The sequence below is a fragment of the Lampris incognitus genome, chromosome 20 (genome assembly GCF_029633865.1).
Source record: "Lampris incognitus isolate fLamInc1 chromosome 20, fLamInc1.hap2, whole genome shotgun sequence".
Classification (NCBI taxonomy): domain Eukaryota; kingdom Metazoa; phylum Chordata; class Actinopteri; order Lampriformes; family Lampridae; genus Lampris; species Lampris incognitus.
Window position 1 is genome coordinate 15494967 of NC_079230.1, and position 22051 is coordinate 15517017.

Sequence of the window (22051 nt, forward strand, 5' to 3'; positions counted from 1 at the left end):
ATAGCTCATTTGTCCACAGACCTGTTTTTACTTGGCACACAGCTGCAGTACACCTTGCACAATTGTTCTCTTTTTCCATACTGGAGATGTCTTACTCCATAAAGACTGCCCTATAATTGATTCTGTGTCACCCCTTCTGTGTTTCACTTGTCCTACAACATCCATTGCATCCAATCACAATTGCAACTTAGGACTCTGTAAGTTTCAAACAAATCAACTGCAGCCACCGCAACTTTGACTTTAACTCCTGGTGGCTTTGACCCCTCTATGACCCCAAGGCCTTAAATTCTCTCCCTCAAACTCTCATTCCTTAAATTCTGAGTCAGTTGTCTGTCATTTAGGCATATCTTTGTGAATTTGTTCTATCGTGAAATAATTATTTTCATTCTATTTTCATTCGCAGGTAGCACCTATTAAACTATAACGATATGGCTCCTCCCACCGGCTAACATCAGAAATGACAAGGCATCTGCTAAACCACAAGTCAGTATCTTCGCAGAGAGGGTGCGTTGCACATCATCCTCCCGCTTCGATTGGCCCAGCGGCTGCCACCTCTCCTGCTCTGATTGGTCCAGAGCCTGACACGGCCCCGCCCAACACGGAAGTTGGTACTCAAAACAAGTGCGGTGAGGTTTGGGAGTAGCAGAGAGGCATGTAAAGAGGCAGCGGCTTTCGTCGCCTTAGTAGAGTTGTATTTGGTTAGATGGGGGGGGAAAACATGATTCTCGTTGTATGTTTCACGGTCGTGCTGTTAAACTCGGCTGTCCGAGCGGCCCGGAAGGATGGAGGCGACGAGGAGTGGGTACATCTTCCCAACAAATGTGAAGGTAAACAGTGTGCTGTGTAGTTATATACTGTACGATAAGGCTAACTTTAAAGTTAGATTTCGTTTGTACGGAACCGAAATCACAATTCAGTCCCAGGGGGCTTTACAAAATACATCACGCTCGCTAACGGATAGAAATAGAATAGGCGCTAATGTGTGACACCCCCTACCCATCCTTACACCCTGGACTGGGATGAAGGAAACCCAGACAGAAAAAAACCAGAACCTTTGTAGCTAATCCTTGTAACGGTGGACATGTTCTCACAGTTTTTGGCTGTCAGTCTAGAGCACTTTTCAGATATTAATGAATACGCCTCGATTTCATATCCATGTCGCCGTGTATGAATAATGTCCAGGATGTCATTTTTCATTACTGAAAGCCCCAGGGTTAACGTTTATAAACGACGTGCAGACTTGAAGCCTTGGTGATCCCTCAAGGTCCCATCTGTGTACTATTCTCTCTGGATTACATCATATCAATGCCCAAAGTGTGCCTTTCCTTCTTTGATTCCAAGGACCATCATTCCCGGTTACTTCAGTTCTCGTTTGAGTATGATAAGTTCACCAAAAAAAAAAACAAAAAAAAAATCTACAATGGGTGCACATAAATTTTAGTAGTTGTTTGTAGAGACAGTATGGTCGATTTGAATGTTGGCCAGTTTTATCTGTGACTGATAAAAGTTGCTCTACCAGCCTTTTAGGTAAACGCCCACCTATTATTTTGGGTTACACTTGTCTTTCGGCTGGTAAAACAGCATAAGTTTTTGAGCACCTAGTTATGCAGATGTAGGGGCCCTTTCTGTCTGTTAACTACCTGTTAGTGCGTAAAAGACGAGAAGTGAAACATAGATGGCTGTTGCAGTTAGTCAGTGTTACAGTCTCTGGGTTGCTTCTCATCAATAATTTACTTCAAATACTTCCTTTTCCTAGCGGAACTGATACGTGACACCTGATCTTTTACCATGTGCCCTTGTCTGTTTTCATCTTGTGTTTTCCTCAGTCTGTTCTTCACCACGAGTCTATCTTTTATTGCTTTCTCGTTATTGTTATCCTGAAATTGTCACATTCTCTCTCTCTCTCTTTATAGTGTGTAAGTTTGTCAGCATAGAGATGAAGTCGGCGTTTGAGGAAACTGGGAAGACCAAGGAGGTTATTGAGAGAAACTATCGTTTCCTAGACGACAAAGGGGCGCCGCCAATCAAATATGTGAAGTCGTAAGTGTGTGTTTGCAGTTTTTCACGTGGCATAGCTCATTTGGTTGACACTTTTATTTGGGTCCTGAGAGTCCTATACAGTAACTGTGTCAGTACCATGTTCTGCCCACTGAGGTACACATTGAACTCAAACACGCACTCGTGCTCTCAGACACACACAACACACGCATTCTCTCTCTCTCTCTCGCTCTCTCTCTCTCACACACACACACACACACACAGAGGCACTATGAATGGGAGACAGGCAGCAGGGGAAGAGAACTTGGTCAAGTTCACTTCCTGTGGGGTATCTTTTTATAGAAAAGGGAAATCTTGTTCTGCTGCTGCTGTGCCTCTGTGTGTGTGCACGCATGTGTATAAGGGAGAGAGGCATCTTCACCCCCCCCCCAAAAAAACTAAACTCATTTGTTGGTATTACTGCAGTAAGTGAGGTCAAGAGCCCCTTAGATGGAGGATCTCAGTTGAAGCCCCAACGTTAACTAGCGCCCAGACTGCTGAAGCATCCTTGAGCCAAAGACTGCATTCCTATCAGCTCCTGAGGCTCTTTGTGGAGGAGGGGCAAGAGAAAAGTAAAGCACCCCATTCAGACATCAATAAAGTATTGCCCAAGTAACTGTTGCCGCTGCTAGACAGCACACACATTGCACATTATGTCTGTGCTGTGTCTTTAACTCTCTCTCTCTCTAGCTGTCTCTCTTTCTCAACTCTTTCCTCTCCGCACTGCCTCTTTCCCTATCTCTTTTTCTTTCTCTCTGTCTCTCTCTCACTCTGTGTGTGTGTGTGTGTGTGTGTGTGAGTGATAATACGATGGATTTTTAAGGGGCCATGTGTAATTTCTAACTGAGCACTGACATGAATAGCAGCAACAGATAAAAATAAATCAGCAAATTCAAATGGAAAGGTAGCAGATAACCAGACTTGTCTGCTGTCATCTGACATTTTGAAATGCCCTCAGAAGGTATTATTTGCTGTGATGCTACCTAGTATGTTGAAGACTTTGAATGCAACTTAAGTGTTTTTCGAGGCAGAACATACAAAAAAAAACAAAAAACCCTGTACCCACTTGTCTCCTGCGTTTTTCAATACAGCAGTCCAGGGGAGGGGAGGGGTTCAGTCTTTTGTTTTGTTTCAGTAACTACCACTCAGCAACCTTTTACTTTTTTTCTATTCATATTATGCTTAAGGAAACGTACCAAATGCACCTTTTAAAGCACTGCATCCTAGTGTTTTTAAGTGACTCATTTCATTAAAGTGTATCATAAAGTTTCTGTTGCTCGCTACTCCTTAACTGATCTGTTTTACTTCCCCTCTGCTCCTCTTTTTTTCTCTCTCTGTTGCACTTTCTGTATCTCATAACTGCTGCTTTCACATGCCTTTCTCTGTCTTTCTTTCTGTGTGTGTTTCTTGTTCTTTCATGACTGTCCCTCATAACTTCTCCCTCTCTCCCCCCCACAGAGACATCCGGTTCATAGAGGTGATGGAGAATGTGTGTAAAAGGCTGATGGAATATAACCTGCACAAAGAGAGACAAGGCAGCAACCGCTTTGCCAAGGTCAGCCTCCACTGTGCGGAGAGAGTGGTTTTTGATTTTACAAAACCCTTTATTAAGCTCTACACAGACACACAGACAAAAGGACATCAACTGTAAAACTATAATAGTGCAAGTGGGGGAAAAAAAAACATAAACACAGCCAGGACCTTCCCTCATTATACCAATTAGAAAAAGAAAACAAGGTCTTCATCATCTCCCACTGAGCACAATACTCCCCCTATTGCCCATTTAAAGCTGAAAGCCTCTAAATTGTCTACCATTTTGTAGTAGGCATACTCCACCCTGAGCCGAGCTTTCATCAGTCCCATAAGAACCTACACAGCGTCCACACAGCCAACTTTCCGGGCCTGGTTCTTACAGCTCAGCCAGATAGCTAATGGCAGTAGCTGATATGAAGAGTGTGCGACTGTGCATGCCTTTGTTCCTGGCTAGTGATTTGGGACCATAGACAAACAACTAAAAAGAAAAAGCCTCCCCCAAGCCCAAAAACCAACCCCTTAACAACTCAAACACCCACAGACCTAGGGCACTGGAAAAATAAATGTGTTAAGAGTTTCACATTGTGAACAAAAAAAAAGACATGCTTCCCTGTGATCAGGAGCCAGGTGAACTCTGTGTCTGTTTGTGGCTATCACTCCATGCACAATCCTCCAGTGGAGGCCAGCTGACTGTTTTTCTCATTCTGCCCTCCACTCAGATTACTTACACTGTCACTGTGTGTTTCTTGTACAAACATGACATCAATACCTTTTAACTTTATCAGCTCATACAAAACAGCTCTTTTACTGACATTTCTTGCCCCATTTAGATTAAGCGTACCGATTTTAAAATTACTCATAAGGAAGAGAAAGATGAGTCTAAAAACGGCAACATTGAGTTAGAATTGATACAAAACTCCCTTATCTGTTTCATCATCATCATTGTTGAGTTCCTGTCTTGAGTTTCTGAACAATTTTCTTCAGTCTGTAAATTTCCTGGTCAGTAAAGCCTCCCTTTCCCTTACTTCTCTTCTGAGAGCTGGCTGAATCCAGAAATATTTCATTTTCTGAGAAGTTCCACTCCCACACCCTTCATGTTTTTTGTTTTCTCTAGGAACTGTTTTATTTCTTCTACTCCATAAGTCCGTGCTTCCCTGCAGTTTCTGTTTCTTTGCAGCAGATTTTATTTCACTATCAGCCACACAGTCAACTTCCATACTGAACTCAGACTTGGCTGTTTTCTGTTTGGCTGGCTGTTTCTCTTTCTCTTTACAAACTCACTTTTTTTTGCCTGTGAACCACTTTGAGTACTTTTGGGTTTTCTCTTACGCCGTGGTACTTTGAGACAGGCCTTTTCACACGCCATGTCAGTCTCTTCATCGTCAGCCAAGAGACCCCATGCCACAGTTCCACCATTGTCAATCTCATGTTCCTCCTGATTCACACCCTCACATTCCTGACTGTTATTGTTTGAGCCTGTTTAATCATTTTTAGTTTGCTTCTGTTCTAATGTTGCCTCCTCGGTTGTCTCAGAAGAACCAGATTGTTTTTCTGGACAAGCTCTGATCAGATGTCCCCCCTTACCACAACCAAAACATTTTGCAGTCTCTGATGTTGCAAACAGAATGTAGTCAAAATCATCAATTCTTAATTTGAACGCGATTCAGTTCCTCACTCATGTTATTAAGAACCATTTAAAAAAAATTGTCTGTGAGAAACGACATGCTGGGGCGATTTATACCCTTACATTACTTTTTTAATTGAGGAAACAATTGTCCGGTATCTTGACAATTCTCCAACCAGTATCTCATCCCTAATAAATGGGGGTTCATTAGACAGCATTATTGTTTTTGTTTTTTGCCGAAACAAAATGATTCATTCACTACAATTCCGTTTGTAACCACCCTCTGCACTTTGTCAACCTCATCCAGAAAAATCACCACAGCACTGTTCATTCTAGCCACAGACTTAATGCTGCTGGGACCAACAACTTCAGCTACAGCCAAAACACAGTCTTCCACATAGCAAGGGAGGCTTGGCGATTTCTTAATGCCATGCTTCCTGGTCAGCCTGGTGAACTTTGTCCATTGCCATGACGCCAACAAGCGAAAAGCTGGCTATCTGCAAAAAAAAAAAAAATTGCACAGCAAAACTTCCTAAAGCCCCTAAACTCCTCTATATACACTCTAAACACAGTAAAACGCCTAACAAACCTAATACCATACACTATTTACAACATTTACAGAAAAAGATAGAAAATCCACATACAAAATGCTCTCACAACCGCTCAGTACGCACTCTTGCAGAGAGATTTTAAAATTTTTTTAAAAACCTTTATTAAAAGAACTTATAAAAATCCAAACTTTTTTTCCATAACACAAAAAATAGTACTGTACAGTACGGTTCAAAACACAATTTCCTCACCTACTTAAAAATGGTATTCACATTTTAGTCATCACCTGCCAAAGAACATGTTGCGTCATTATACCACCACTTTTTGATAAAATCACCCATGTTACTCAGTCCTTTAAAGAATCTAAAATCAACCCAGACTCTGGCTTTGACCAATGAGATGAAAACAGGAAGTACTTCCTGCTCTGTCCTGTTCTCCACTCTTGTTCTTCCTGCTACAGTAGATTGAAAGTTTGGCCTCCCCTACTACCAGATTTAGTAGTTGTCACGGAGAGGCGTCAGATTTTTTTGTAGCCAACTCCCTAAGTGAAGATAGTCTTAAACCACCTCTCACCAAACCATCTAAAAACATTCTTCGGTGTATTAAAAAGGTGAGAGTCTCTTTGCCTGGCTTAGAGAAATGAGACCAGTTTCAAAACCCAAAGAACTAGAGATTTCCTTGATATCTCGAATTAAGGACACATTGTCCAGAATGGACATACCAGGCACACAGTATGTCTGATCTTGGTGAATTACTGAGTCCATCATCTCTCCATCGGTTCGGCGGTGCTTTGGACAGAATTTATAGTCTGCACAGAAAAAAAAGACACAGGAGGCCAGTTTTTAATCGCTTTTAGATCTCCTTTCTTTGGTAAGAGAGTTATTACTGCTCTCCTGCAGCTTAGCAGTAGCAACATGTCTTTAACATTCTCATTAAAAACTGTTGAAAGATCTTCACCCATCTCCCACCAGAACTCATTATAAAACTCCGCTGGAATCCTATCAGTGCCTGGGGCCTTTACCCCTTCCATGCCCTGCAGGGCTGTGAAAAGTTCTTGTAGCACCAGCCGTTCTCCCAACTCAGCATTAATGTCTTCAGGAATGTTGGGCAAATTTTCACAGAAGTATCCAAACAGTTCTTCGAGCTTTGCAGCAGTATAGAGAAGACAGAGTAAAAACAAACTTCTCGCCTCCATAGCTCATTAGAGTCTCAGGTCCTGTAGCAGAGTGCAGAGCATGAATAAACTTCCTTTGCCCGTTCCACTTCTCCAAGCCAAAGAAGATGTTGGACGGTGCATCCATCAGCACTGCGCTCTGAAAACATGGCCGGAGCAGCGCCCCCTGAGCCTTAGTGCCTAGTAGGTTTGTACGAGCAGATCTTTTAGACTTGAGATCTTCAATATGATCTCTATTTCCGGTGGATTCTACTGAACTCTGCAATTCCACAATTTCAGTCTCTAGATCTCCCATAGATCTGATAATGTCCCATTTGACATTGACAGTGTACTGCTGACAGAGCTGTTTTATCTCTACTTTCCCACAATCCCACCACTGTCTCAAAGATGTAAAACATTAAATACATCCTTAAAATTAGCATCACATAATAAAGCTTTGTTAAAATGCCAATATGCACTTTTAGGTTTTAAATTGGTGATTAAAATTTTACAAGTGATCAGTAAAACCAACGGGTAACATTCTGCACCTTTTAGAAATGTTAAAATGATGTTTAAAACTGATCTAACCTAGCCAGGGATATTAAATTCTTTCTAGTGCAAGCCCAAGTTTTTTGTCTTTTATCACCATCATCCTTCTCTACACATCTACTAAATCATGTGTTTCCAGTAGTTGTCTCAGTGCATGCTGTGATGCACTATGAGGTTCTAAGTGATTTCTGTCTATGAAATGATTTTCAGCACAGTTAAAATCTCCTCCTAAAAATAAAAAATCCTAAACATTAACTTTACTTAAAACGGTGCTTAGAATTTGTAAAAAGTGTATTCTGTCAGGTCCTATAGTAGGAATCAGGAACACTCAGGAATCAGGAGCACTTTATTTGTCATTTTCATGTACTTGCGTACATGAAATGAAATGAAATGCTGTTTCCCCCAGCCCACAGCAGCACAACCCAAAGACAAAAACCCGTCCAAAAACTAAAAGAACACACATATCCAAACTAACACATATCCAAACTAAACAAAAAATTACTGTCCAAGGGAACGAACGCCAGCCAGGATAACTGTCGGAACTGCTGGTCTGCATTAGCTAGCAGTTAGCTTAGCCCGCCCCACTTCCGTGTCCTGTCAGACCAACCTTGGTGTTTTCTCCTCGGGCGCAGCTTCAGGCAGGGGCTGTGGTCCCTGGGCCCACCAGACAAAGCGGACCAAGCTCTCCCTCATGATCCAACGCCAACTGTCCCAGCCAGACACCCTCGACACATCTCCCTGCACTCCACACGACAATATCAAAAACACCACAGTCAACGCCAGGTGAGGACGCCGCCAGACCGCCCTTGGTGTTATCAGAACTGCCGGTCTGCATGGGCTAGAAGTTAGCTTAGCCTGCCCCGCTTCTGCATCCTGTCAGATTGCCCTCAGTGTTACCTCGTTGGGTGCAGCTCCAGGCAAGGCCGTGGTCCCTGGGCTCACAGGATGCAGCAGACTAAGCTCTCCCAGCCGATCCAGTGCCAGCTCTCCCAGCCATCAAACGAAGACCAAGACACTGAATGGATGGTTCTGGGTGAGGCCACTGCAAATGTGAATTCACGTCGCCATCTTCCCACACCAGTTTTGGGTGAGGCCTCTGCAAATGTGAACTTGTGCTGCCATCTTCCCACACCGGATGCGTGTAGTAGGCACATACATTTATAAAAACTGTATTAAAAAATTCAAATGTACCCTCATTACCATCAGTCTGCACTCCACTACCTGCTTTACCTCAAATGACACTGGTGCAAAGGTCTTTGAGAAGACAGTGCCCACTCCCCCACTGGTTGTGATCTTGTGACTCAGCACCACCTCTCCACCCCATTCCCTCTCCCAGTCAGATTCATTAAAACTGTCGCTGAGAGTCTCCTACACAAACCTCACATCAGTTCCTTTAAGGCTCATCAGCTCGTACAGTAGACCTTTTTGCTGCATCTCTTGCCCCGTTTATGTTCAATGTACTGCTGTTAAAGTGACTCATTGCAAGAGAGGTTAAAAGTGCACATAACAAAACTGACATACATTCAGGGTGTAAGTTCTTATTAATTACCATCTCCATCATTTAGCTGTTGTCTGATTCTCTGAACAATTTTCGATAAGACTTTTATTTTAGGGGGTCGGAAATTACTAGTAATAAGGCAGTAACTATCACGTAATTTCTTAGAAATAAGGTTGAAATTACCTTGTAATTTCCTAGTAATAAGGTAGTAGTTTTTACAAGTAATTTTACAGCTAACCCTCACCCAAATTACAAGGTAATTTCAACCTTATTTCTAAGAAATTACGTGATAATTACCACCTTATTGCTAGGAAATTACTAGGTAATTTCCAACCCCCTCCGACCCCCTAGAATAAAGTGTAACCCAATTTTCTTTAGTCTATACACCTCCTGTTCAGTGAAAACTCTTCTCCCTTTACTGCTCATCTGTATGGAGCCTTGCAGAGTTAGTGAACAGCTCTTTGTCAGAGAAGTAATCCTCAATTTTCACTCCCTTCAAGGTCTTAGTTTTCTGTAAGAACAGTTTGATTTTACCAACGCTCTAAGCTCTTTTGGTTTTACAGCTAACAGCCACTTCCTAGTCAGAAGATTCATTCCCCCTATCAGCAGCAGAGTCGTCCTCCATACTGGATCCAGACTCTGTGTCTATCTGTTTTGTTGCTCTTTTTCCTCTGGTCTTCCTTTTCTTTGCCTGTGAATTTCCACTGTTACTTTTAGTTTTCCTTTTCAGATGTGTCACTCTTAGGGCCTCATCATCATCTTACATGTCAACTTCATTTCCTGTCAACATTATATCCTTTGCAGCACTTTAACTGACAGTTTTCCTTTTGTTTTGCAGCCTCCTGTCCCTCACCTGCCTCCTCCTGTCCTTCCTCACCCACCCAATTGTCTTGTTGCACTTTACCTGTCACCTCCTGTCCCGCCACACTTTCCTGGCCGTCTTGTCTCATTGTCCCCGTCTCATTCTGGTTCTGTTGCTCAGTTTCCCCTCTTCCAGCAGGTGCCTTGTTAGAACCATTCTGTCCTGATGTAGTAGAGTTTTTCTCTGGACATGCTCTGATGAGATGTCCCTCTCTACCACAATTAAACATCTCATATTGTCAGATGTTACAAAAATTATATAATCAAAGTCATCCACTCTGAATTTGTAAGTTAAGTTCATCTCTTCACTGCTGTTGTTCGGGATCATGTGTAGCTGCCTTCTGTGTGACACTACATGTTTTAAATGAGGAGATTTAAATAGAAGAATATAATACACTTTATTAGTCATTTGTACTACATACATATAATAAAATTTACTACACATTTAACCCATCCTAGCTGTGTAGCTAGGAGCAGTGGGCTGCCTCCATGTAGCACCTGGGGACCAACTCCAGTTATTTCTTCCTATTTCCTTAGTCAGGGACACAGACAGGAGTATTAACCCTAACATGCATGTCTTTTTGATGGTGGGAGGAAACCAGAGTGCCCGGAGGAAACCCATGCAGACACGGGGAGACTATTTTTCTGTCGAGATAACTCCCGTGTCAACACTTCATCTCTAATGAACGAGGAACATTTGATAAAGTGACTTTTTTTTGCCGGTGTGGTGAGGGGCAGAACAGATACGAACCACGTTCGCCTTTTTAGTGCTGTCTACAAATATGACCACCGCATTGTTTGTCCGAGCAGCAGACTTAACACTGCTGTAACCCACAACCTGTCCCGTGGCCAGAGAGCAGTCCTCCACTGACCAAGGGAAAGCCGGCACGATCTTAATGCCGTGCTTCCTGGTCAGTTTGGTCAGATCCATACCGGTGTTTTGCACGCCGACCAGTAAACGTTGGCCGACTACAAACGCACACACAAACCCACAAGTCCCCTAAAATCTCCCTATATACACACCAAACAAGCAAATCCTACAATGCACACTATTTACAATGAAAGATAAAAGATAGTAAAAAGTTTGAAAGTCACTCACTCTGTAGAGATCGCAAGAAACACTCACAAGCTCTGCTCGCTTAGTCACGCCCCCATCCACTCGGAGAGAGAGAGAGGAAAGTGTGTTTGCTTTACATCAAGATCTCTCTCTCATCTTTCTCTTGCCCTCTCTGTCTATATGTCCAGGGCATGTCAGAGACATTCTCCACCCTCCATGGTTTGGTGAATAAAGGAGTGAAGGTGGTCATGGATATTCCCTATGAGCTCTGGAACGAGACCTCTGCAGAGGTGGCAGACCTCAAGAAACAGGTAGCTCAGCTATCGGCTAACAATTATCTGTCTGTCTGTCTGTGTGATCTCTATCTCATGTATCTAATCTATCTGTCCAGCCTTTGATTAAATGTTGTACAAATGATCAGTTGTATAACATTCAACAACCAATCAAATTTCCAGCCAAGTTTCTGTCTATAGTTGCCTCTCATATTCGACTGTGTTTTAATTTAGCCATATTTTGTTATATGATTGTTACCAATAGGGGTATAAATGGTTCGCTAAACTCACGGGTCAGAGTTCAGTTTGTTTTTTGTTTTCAAAAAAAAATCCTGATGCTGGATGAATGTATTTTGAAATTACTTTGTTGAGCTGTTTCTTTAATAGTTAGTGTTTTAAGGAAAGTTTGGGTAAAGGTTGCGTAAAATAACTGTTGCAAAAAAGAAAAAAAAATTAAATCTCAAAATAATAATTAACCTGTGTAATCATTACATTTGCAGTTTTATTTAATCTTTTTTTCTTTGTTTGCAGAAAAAAATGAATGTCTACATACAGCATATTTTGAACACATCAACAACTCCTTTCATGAAATCCACTCAGTTTTAATTAGCGGTTAATATCAAAACACTAGTTCTTCAAAAGAACATGTGTAGTGGTGTTTCAGATCACTAAAAGGTGTTCAGAATCAGATACTAACTCACTGTCTGTAATATCACTCACCTTTCAGCAGACGCCCCTTTATTTTCCTGGGCAGGTTTGCACCAGATTTCTTGCCGACAGCCCAAAACGCTAACCGAAGTCATCTGTCAAGTTGAAATTACACACACACACTTATTCATTCGCACAATGCTGTCCGGTAAAGGCGAACCAAAGTCTCCTACTGAACAAAAATCATGCAAATTAGTGAACTGTTAACACCCCTACCGAATTAAAGTTACTGAAGTGTGTGTGTTCATATGTGCCAGTGTGACGTGATGGTAGAGGAGTATGAGGACGTGATTGAGGACTGGTATAAAGGCAGCCAGGAAGAGGATCTGACAACTTACCTCTGTGAGAAGCACGTTCTCAAAGGACAGGACAAAGGTAACACACACACACACACACACACACACACACACACACACGCTTATTATACAGGCACATATAAAGACAGGTGTATCAACATTTTACCAGCCAACTAGATGTTAGCGGAGAACCTCTACTGGATGGATGCCTACCTGACACAAAATGGCCGGTAGTGCAAGCTAACTTACAAGCCAAAGTAATGAACAAAAATATAATGTTGTTGGCAAGTTTTGCTGGTTGTAACAACTGTGATATACATCTAGAGGCAAACACACAACGACCCTATACAGACACACATCTCTGTCTCTGTCTGTGCACATATTAGCTCACATTCATAAGCTATTTTGTCATTCTCACAAATTTTTCCTTCCCAGGCTGATGTATCATTTACAAATGAGTCCTAACTTAGCCTGCTCCGCTCTTTCTCCTTCTGTCCTCCTTCCACCTCCATGTGTCTGGGCCCTCTATTCTTCATGCTTTCTTTTTTCTCATCCTGTCTTTCTTCTACCGTCACTTCATGACCCTGCACCCTCTCGCTGTCTCTGTTCTCGCCATCCAGCCTGCCTGAGGGAGGAGTGGAAAGCTCAGAGGAAGGGAGACTCGGCCGCCATCGCAGAGGACAAGAAGAAGAAAAAGAAGAAGAAGGGAGGCAAGAAGGGGAAGGGTAAAAATGGAGGAGGGGGGGAGGAAGGGGACCTCAGCTTGGAGGGAGAGAAAACCACTAAGAAGAAGAAAGACAAAAGGGGCAAGAAGAAGACAAAGAGTAAAGCTCCGCTGGAGAAGATGGAGGGAGGAGGGGTGTCTTCAGATGAGGAGATCCAGGCAAAGGCGCCACTGCATGGGAAAAAGACAGAGCTGTGATACCCCCAGACCCACACCCCTCTCTGGTTGGACAAGTAATGGGTCAGCTCTATCAAATGATATCTTGGCACTAAGATTGTATTCCATCAGACCTTTTTAACGGATACCTAGCCCAGAGCTAACTAAATACTGTCACTACCTTTTCATCTCTCAGCTAACTGGGTTGTCGGCCTGAGCTAGCTGATGTCTGACTCAACTGCATTCTGCTTATGCTAATCCTAACTTTACCCTAGGCTAGCTAATGTCTCAAACTGGTGCACTCGTAACATTGGATAAATTTAGCTTTAGTACAAGGCAAAACTGTATTCAGTTACCTTCCTAATTCTGGGTCATGTTTTAGCCAAGGCAAGCTAATGTCTCCCATCATTGTATTCTAACACAAGTTTACCCTGATTTGAGCCCTGGCTAATTACATTCTGGCCTTTTCTTGTCTCGAGGCTAACACGGCTATGAAATATGAGCTAACTAATGTATTCACTGGTGTGTTTAAAATGGCGCTAACTCAGGTCTTAAGTCCAGGGCTAACCTTATTAACTCTGGGCAAGCTAAGCGTTCATCTCTGGGTAATTTTATGTCTCATAATGGTGCACTCTAATGTGCAAAAACCCTATTTTTAGGGTTTTTTAGGTTATCTTTAGGGTATCTTTAGGGTTATCACTACATCTGCCCTAGTACCGGGTTAGCCTTGAAATCAAATCGAATCCAGTTACCATTTTCTTTAGTAGAACTTAACTCTGGATTAAATGTTTGTTTGTGGAAAGTGTTGCAGAGGGGTGGCTTATTTATTAGATGGAGACAATCACCTTGGGAAAAGAACAAAGATGTGACATTTGCAACCGCCACTGGTGCTGTCTGTGCCTTTGAGCAAGGCACTAAACGCTCCGCCTTCCACAGCAGGCTATGAAAAAAATCTCTAGACCCTTCAGTTATGGATGTACACTCGCTCCAGGCCAACTTGTATCTTGGGGACACATAAGCTTGGGCTAAAAATGTGTGGGTTAGTATGGGAGACGAACTTGACAAAGTCAGATGATCATGGTACCAAGATATATTTGGAGAGGCTGACTGGCATCAGAGGTAAAATGTTTTTTTTTTTTACATTTATGCCTCGGGACAAGAAGCCAGGGACCCCCCCCCCCCCCCCGATGCAAGGTAACATATAGTTTGCCAAGAAAATCTAATATTCGTTCTTTTTTCCTATTTTTTCCCCCCTTTCTTCCTTATTCACCAACACGTACATGTCTAGAAAAAGACTCGGCGCTGATCTCTTCTAGCTGTCATGATGGGACTTCAATGCTACTGCTGGCTTTCGTATTTCCTCATAATGTGGAGTAAGTGCATGTGTATGTATGTGCGTGTGTTGTATTTTGATACCTTGCGAGTTTGTGTTTATGTGTCCCGAGTAGTGGTGTGTGGGCGCCCATTTCTGCTCCATCCGTGGGTTGTTGTTTTTTTCTTTCTTTCTTTCTCGGTGCTGTGTATGTCTACTCTATTACACTGTCTCCCTTCTGATAAAGAAGCCCTCATGACAACTGAAAGCAGGGATATTGTAATCGGCTTTGAGCTTGAAGTCCTCAAAGCCAACGGAAATGTTCTCTGACGTAATCAAACTGCAAGGGTGGTATGCGTTTGAACAAGACAGGTTTACAGACGCTCGTGCTCCCTCGCCCATTAAGAGAATGAGGGAGTGAGACACCTGGTAAAGCTTCTGTGTGTACTTCACGTCATCTTTCCTGCTGTCTGGCTTACTGCTCTTACTCGGACAACAGTATTGTTAACTTTTTGTTGATCCCCTGTGTGGAATTTTATTTTTTTTTGCCCATCCTTCCACCAAGAGGTCAGAGGTCAGGATCAGCTTAAAGAATCTGTACCTCTGGAGCTGTTAGGGAGTCAGTGTCTTTGCTCAAAAGCACTTCAGAAGGAGCCGATGCTTGTTGACATGGAAGAGGTCAGAGGTCAGGATCAGCTTAAAGAACCTGTACCTCTGGAGCTGTTAGGAATTCAGTGTCTTGGCTCAAAAGCACTTCAGAAGGAGCCGATGTTGATTGATTGATTGATTGACATGGAGGTTTAGGCGTTTACATTTTAATTCCATAGTTTGAAATAGTTCATTTAGGTGAAGACCACCACGTGGCCCGGTTAGATAGTTCTCCCCTTTCCTTGGTTGTGCTAAGTCACATTCCCTCATAAAACTTGTTAGAATCGAATAAATTAAGCAAGAACATTGCGGAGAATTGAAGGGAATTGTCTTCATCTCAGACTATTACAATACATGTCACTTTTCCCGTGTTTCCATTTTAATGAGAAAATATAACTCGGCCAGTCCTTTTTAATATCCACATTTCTGTCACATTTTAAAAGTTTCACGTCTTGTCATTGTATCAGCCAATAGATTTGGTGTGTGTGTGTGTGTGTGTGTGTGTGTGTGTGTGTGTGTGTGTGTGTGTGTGTGTGTGTGTGTGTGTGCAGGGAAGAGTTTAGTGGGTGAAGTTTCTGGTTGTTCCAGCCAGCAGCTGCTTGTGTGTGTGTGTGTAAAAAGGAAATTCTACTGGTTTTTAATCTAAGAAGAAAAACATGCTGGCAATGTTGAATGGGTTGGCCTTTTGAAACCATGAAAAACGCCAATGTTGTACTGTAATGTCTCAATAAAGATGTTGCTTATGAAACATTGCTTTTATTTGTCTTGATTGGTGATGTGCATTATCACACAAGTTTCATTCAAATTTTGAAAAACGTAAAAAAAATCAGTTGGTCTTCAGTCACAGTAGACGTAAGTAAAATTTTGATGTAAATTTAGACCCACGGTCATGTCAAATATCAAGATGATAATCATGTAGAATAACGTTTAGCAATTGATTCGTTTAGCCTAATTGTCTCATTAGCTGTAATGACACGGCGAGCTCACAAGTGTAATGTGGTAATTGGTTCTGGTGTAGAGTTCAGCAGGCTAACGTGACTCCGCTTGACAGGCGCATGTCCAAGCTATGTACAGCAAACATCATGCTGACCACTAACACACACATTCAAACGCAATATGAACGTTATGGTCTGGTCTGGACAATGAATAGCCAAAGAAAGAAAACAACCCCATGAGCAAAAACAGCCAGCCCCAGCCAAGTGTCCTTGAGTTTGCAAGTTGAAGTCCTATCAGCCACACCAGGGTAAGTGTTGTGTGTGGGGGGGTGGGGATGGGGGGGGGCGCTTTGCACATTGGATCCCTAGTGAAAAGTGAGTTTGGGGGAAGAGAGCCAAGTTTCAGTTGACTATCATACTAACCTTGGGCAGGAAAGCCCCCGTATCTGAAAAAGACTTGCAGTCCCCCCCCCCTCTTTTTTTTTTTGAGCCAGTCATTTTGTGCGAGGTGTTATTGAAGTGGTAGAGGGTCTCATTTAATTCTTCAGCTCCCCGGTCGGCGTTAACATGTAAATATACCATCAGCCACCAGAGGGCGCTAATGGTCCATATTTTGAGACGCTGACGGGAAGTAACTGGCTTTTAAAGGTCTAATTAGACTTCAAAGGTCCCATAACTCTTCATTTTATCAGTTTGAGCTCCGGGTGGACGGTAGCGAACGACTTCCTCACGTTATCATTATGTTCACCATAGTTATAACTTACTTTCAGGAGGTTGAATTTTCATATTTCGCTAGTAAAGTAACAACTGAATCTCTATGCAGCTAATGGGCATGCAGTTTTGATAACAAGTTGAAATGTGGATAATTCACACACATTACACTGAAGACACAAGTCACACGGTACACGTGCACGGGTCCACAGACAAAAACTTGCCGAATTCCAACGGGTCACACTTTTCATGAAGTACCTTGTGTTCGCCGCAGGTGTCACTCCATCATTTAGGTGTGTAGCACACCTTCCACCTTTCAGCAAACTGACCAATGACACAATCCACTTACCCTGGGACAAAATGAAATGGCCTTTCTATCTCTCTCTCCCTCTTTCTCTCTCTCTCTCTCGCTCTCCCTTTCTCTCTATCTAAACTAAATCCAATCCATCACCTTTATTTTCCTTTCAACAATCAAATCCCCTTGTTTTCTATTTGTGTCATGCTCCTTGTGTGTGTGTGTGTGTGTGTGTTTCAGTTTTAGATGGTGTTTATTTGTTGAATAATTCAAAGCCGGATGTTTATAGAAGCCACTGTATCCTCAGAGCTCCAATAAGGCAGGATAAATACTGGCCAGACACATACACACACACACAAACATATGCAATATACAAAGGGATCCGCAGGGTGGTTGACATACCTAAAGATACACACACACACACACACACACACACACTTTATCAGCCATCCCAGGGCTCAGGGTTTATTTGATCATGGTAGACAGTGGAAATGGAATGTAGGGAAACTGACAGTGTCACACACACACACACACACACACACACACAGAGTGTATTACTATAAATGTGGGGACTTCTCATTCATTTTCTGACCCCTAATCCCATACCCTCAGTTCTGCATGCATCAATTTAACCCTTAACTTAACCCTTAACCCTTGCCCTTTTCCTTACACTCACCTCACCCTTAACCGTAGAACAGCCCCATGTAGAGGTGACAAAGGGCAGGATGTCACCATTATGGATTTCCTCACCTGTCTATCCTTGTGGGGTCGGCTGGTATAAACACACACACACACATACTCGGGGACAGCATTGTGGACAGTGGTAATGGGACAGAGAGAAACGCTTCTCTCTAATCTCCAGAAAATGAAACAGAGGTTTGAAAAGAAATATTGATTCTTCCTCCCATTTCAATCTCGATCTGGTATTATGTGTCCTGCCTCTGTGTGTGTGTGTGTGTGTGTGTGTGCGTGCGTGCACGTGCAAGCATGTGTGGCATGTGCATGCTCATTGGGTCCAACTCGTATGCCATCTTCCTCCTTTCTCTGTCTCCTACTTACACCCTCACGCTCTCTTGCACACTCTGTGACTGATGGTTATGAAATAACTGAAAAGCTAATATTAAGGTTAAAATAAAAACTACAGAATCTGAAACGAAACTGTAAATCTGTATATTTTATTTCCCGCTGAATTCACGCTTTGCTTTGTAAAGTGAATGAATCCTCTCTGTTCGAACCTCCTCCTCCCATCCCAGAGCAAACAGCTTCTCTTTTAGAAATGAAAATGGTCAGGAGCTGTGATGCGTAGGGGGGTTGTAGGTGCACTGTCAGATCGCCGCCCTTCTGCGGGGGGGAAAGGTCAAGAAGGATTACAGTACTTGTCCCTGTAGTCGTCGCTCCCAGTCCACCCTCGCTTGGATTGCAAATCTTATCCAGGAAGGGCTTGTGTGGGTGCAGGCTTTTGCCCCAACCAAGCAGGTAGACACCTGATTCCTTGCCAAGGACTTTGATTGGTAGACCCAGGTGTGTAACTGCTTGGTTGGAACAATGACCTACACCCACACCCACACCCACACCGGCTCTTCCTGGATAACATTGCCTACTCCTGATTTAGAGCGGCTTTTATTGCTACTGCAAAAGTAACAATACTGTTTACAGTCAATGACAGATGGTGTGGCGCTTACACCCCAAACTTATATGGAGAACGCAGGGTGTGCTGCAGAACAGATAGTAACTCCTGGGACCCATCATCAGCCGGCAAGCCAATGCAAAATTGTCTACACATAGTCACTAATGCCAGGACCTCTTACAGGAACGTGGGCAAACCAGTGTGGCACAAATCAAACCAGCATTATTATTCAGTGGCACTGAAAAATATAGGAGAAGCCGAACAAACGCTATTTTATTTGGGCTGCAACAGCCATTTTTCAAATTCTCCAGTTGACGTGTCAGTTCTCCATCCTTTTCACCGCACACGATAAGGACCTGTTCAGGGCCCGTGCTAAGGTTGGGTAACTATATCAAAATAATATGCATGCTGTAAAAGATGGGTGCATGCGAGAAGAGATTTAAAACTTTGTGCAGGTTGCTGCCAGATGCTGACATAAGCAAACATACCATCCACGTGGAGCTGACACACGTGAGAGGTTTCTGTCACCCTCCTGGGTGATTTGACACACACAGAAACTTGGGTTTTGTCTGATTTCCGCAAATGAGGGATGTTCTCAGGTCAATATTTGACATGGTGTCCCCAGGCTGTCGTAACATTTATCAATCACATCCATGCAAGAAATTGGGTCAGGGTCAGGGTCACGGCTGGCCCAAGTTTAATATTTCGAATGTTGATTTGAGAACATTTCTCATCTGCAGAAATCTGCTCGTGCCATGAACTCATTGGTTTGCTGTTTTCACCCGGCCCATTAATGCGCTGCATGCAGGGTTCTAAACATGCATTTTGATTGGCCAGAGAAATAAAGGGAGATAAATAGGAAGTGACATTCAGAGAGAGGTAGATTGGAAGAGACAGTGAGCGACGGAGACGGAGACAGAAACAGAGACAGAAACAGAAAGAAAACATGACTGAGAGAGAGAAAGATGGAGGGAAAAATTAGAAACAGAGAGACAGGTGCGAAGAGAAAGAGAGACTGAATCTGATATTCAGCCCCAATGCGGAAGCACAAACATGATCCCACCTGAAACCACTTGAGGTGTACAGTTCAGCTCTCTCTGTAAATCTGAGTCATTTCCCTCCAATTTGACTCGGTGATAGTTTGTTGTATTTCCCTGTCATGGAGGGTTAAACACCAGAATAAGTGTCCCTCCACCCTCGAAGAGGATTTCCTCGCAGCCTTTTGTTGACCTCACACAATCCATTTCCGTGCTACAGCGACGTTTTTCACCTCCATTTTAGTTGCGTGAGCAAGAAGGGGAGAGAGAGAGCGAGAGAGAGAGAACCGGGTGACACAAAATGAGACACAGATAAGAGAAGAAGATGAAGTGCGAGACGAATGGAACAGAGGTAGTAAGAGCTTGGGGCAAAGAAGAAAGAAAGAGAGAGAGAGAGAGAGAGAGAGAGAGAGAGAGAGAGAGAGAGAGAGAGAGAGAGAGAGAGAGAGCCTTCTTTTCTGGTTTCACACTATACTCATCCATTCTGGAGGTAGCTACAGTCAATTTTGTACCTCCTCATTTAGGTTAGGGAGAGAGCACGCGGCCTTCGCGGTCCAATTCATCTTCGTTCTCCTCCCAATGGTGTGTTCAACACAAGGTCAGAACCTGGAAAATAGGCTGTAGACACCAGGCGTTTTGTCACCGGACACCCTGTCACCCACCGTCCAACCCCGCGGATACCCGGACAACTGGGCCACTGCAAACCGTCCAATGACAAACAAAAAACACACACACAAGAAAATGTGAAAGCAAACACTACAAGACCAGCACACATATCAACATTTAATAATGCGTTAATCAATTATGAATTAAACCTGCATTGTGGAAGTTTCGTCTCCCCCTTCTGGCAGTGAGAGTAATTACTTCTCTTTCAGCGTTGCCCGACGAGGAAAAGCTGCACACATGCTTACCCGCGTTTGTCCTCGCAGTCGATCGCTTTATTTATTTCTACTTTAGTACTTCCTTTGATCACCGAGTTTTTCTTTCTTTATTTTTTTCCTTCTCTGGAGCATCAGAAACTTTTCGTGGACGCTTCTTGGGTTTTTCCGCCATAGCTTCCAAGCCCGGAAGCCTCCTGGCAGCAAGCCAATGAGAGGCATGCGAACGCCTTCGTCACACGGAAGTTTAGCTTTTTTTTGGGAGGGGGCTTCTTTTTTTTTAAGTTCAGCGTTGCATAACTTCCGGTGCGCCAGCGCGGGAATGTCGTCCGAAACATAGTCTCGCGATATTAGACAATCGGAGATCTCCGCCTACCAATCATATGGGGATTTCTAAACGCAAGATAGTCGCTAGAACGGCGGCGAGAACGGCCGCTAACAAGTCTACGCCTACTGCTACGCCCCGGAAACTATGCTGTCTCCCCATCCTCCTCCGGAGTGAAACAAACTGGAGAAATGAATCACTTTGTAACGCGGAGAGAGCTTTTTAAAACATTGAAAATGGATGTCCCGGGTAACGTTAGATCACTAGATTCGGTTTTATCGAACGTGTGCTCAGTCCCCAAGATTAGTGCAGTTACGGATTTACAGCGGCTTTGTTTCAAACTTTCAACCCAGGACAAGAAAGACATGTTTGCTTGTTTACCAACTGGTTACGGCAAACGCTTGGTCTATCAAGCTTGGCCAACAAGCACCATAGATTTCTGTCCCTGTGCCGCACAGGGACAGAAATCTATGGTGCTGGTCATGTGCCCTTTGCTGGCGACAATGGAGGAACAGGTGCAGTTTTTGAAAGCAAAAGGCATTTGGGCCGCATACGTGGGACAAGCGAGGACATCGGTGACCAGATCGCCGCCGGTGATTTCTCCCTTGTGTTGGGCGCACCAGACACTTTTGTTGGCCAAGCAAAGTGGAAACGGCTTCCACAAACACCGTTATTTCGGGAGCGGCTGGTTGGAGTGGCTGCTGACGAAGTACACACTATAGTGCAATGGTGAGTTGGAAACCATAATTAATGTTAGCTCGCTGGCTGTGTATTGTTCGTCTAGTTTTCTTCGGTGACTGCACCTGAGCCGTCCTGTAACGCAGGTGTTGCTGGTACGACAGCGTTTACAATCACACGACTTCTGCACGTCACCGCCCCAATGTGACGTCACCGCCCCAATATGACGGTCCCGCCCTAAAGACTTTGGATTGGTTCTGCGATGAACGGTTTTGTTTTTTTTAACTCTTAGTTGTTTCCACCCAGTTTTAGCAAGGAAAGCTGGGAGAATGTGAGCCCACCCGAGACACCATATTTAAAACTCCGGTATATTGCGAAACACAGAGATTTACCCGACGGCGATAGACTTAATCATCATTGTGTAATTGTTACAATTTCATTTAGAAGACGCTTTTATCCAAAGCGACGTACATCTGAGTTAATACAACACAAGCAATGATGTAGTCTGGAGACAACAACGCAAGTAAGTGCCAAATAACTTGGTTCAAGTCCGATAGGCCATAGGTGTCAACAGGCAGTGCACAAAAG

At 43.3% G+C, this 22051-nt stretch overlaps 1 protein-coding gene across 1 annotated transcript; it reads left to right on the plus strand.

Moving 5' to 3' along the window:
- Positions 1-632: 632 nt before the first annotated feature.
- On the plus strand, positions 633-15719 carry cnpy3 (canopy FGF signaling regulator 3). The gene is made up of 6 exons (XM_056300408.1): positions 633-827; positions 1914-2040; positions 3496-3592; positions 11050-11172; positions 12099-12216; positions 12758-15719. The coding sequence occupies exons 1-6, from the start codon at positions 704-706 to the stop codon at positions 13057-13059; spliced, it is 891 nt and encodes a 296-aa protein (XP_056156383.1). The 5' UTR covers positions 633-703; the 3' UTR covers positions 13060-15719.
- Positions 15720-22051: the final 6332 nt, after the last annotated feature.

What these genes read in the sequence shown, in the direction of transcription:
- cnpy3 (XM_056300408.1), top strand. Translation starts at nt 704, where the DNA reads ATGGGGGGGGAAAACATGATTCTCGTTGTATGTTTCACGGTCGTGCTG. An exon ending in TCTTCCCAACAAATGTGAAG is followed by an intron (nt 828 to 1,913) that starts GTAAACAGTGTG and finishes CTCTCTTTATAG; the next exon opens with TGTGTAAGTTTGTCAGCATA. An exon ending in TCTCAAAGGACAGGACAAAG is followed by an intron (nt 12,217 to 12,757) that starts GTAACACACACA and finishes CTCGCCATCCAG; the next exon opens with CCTGCCTGAGGGAGGAGTGG.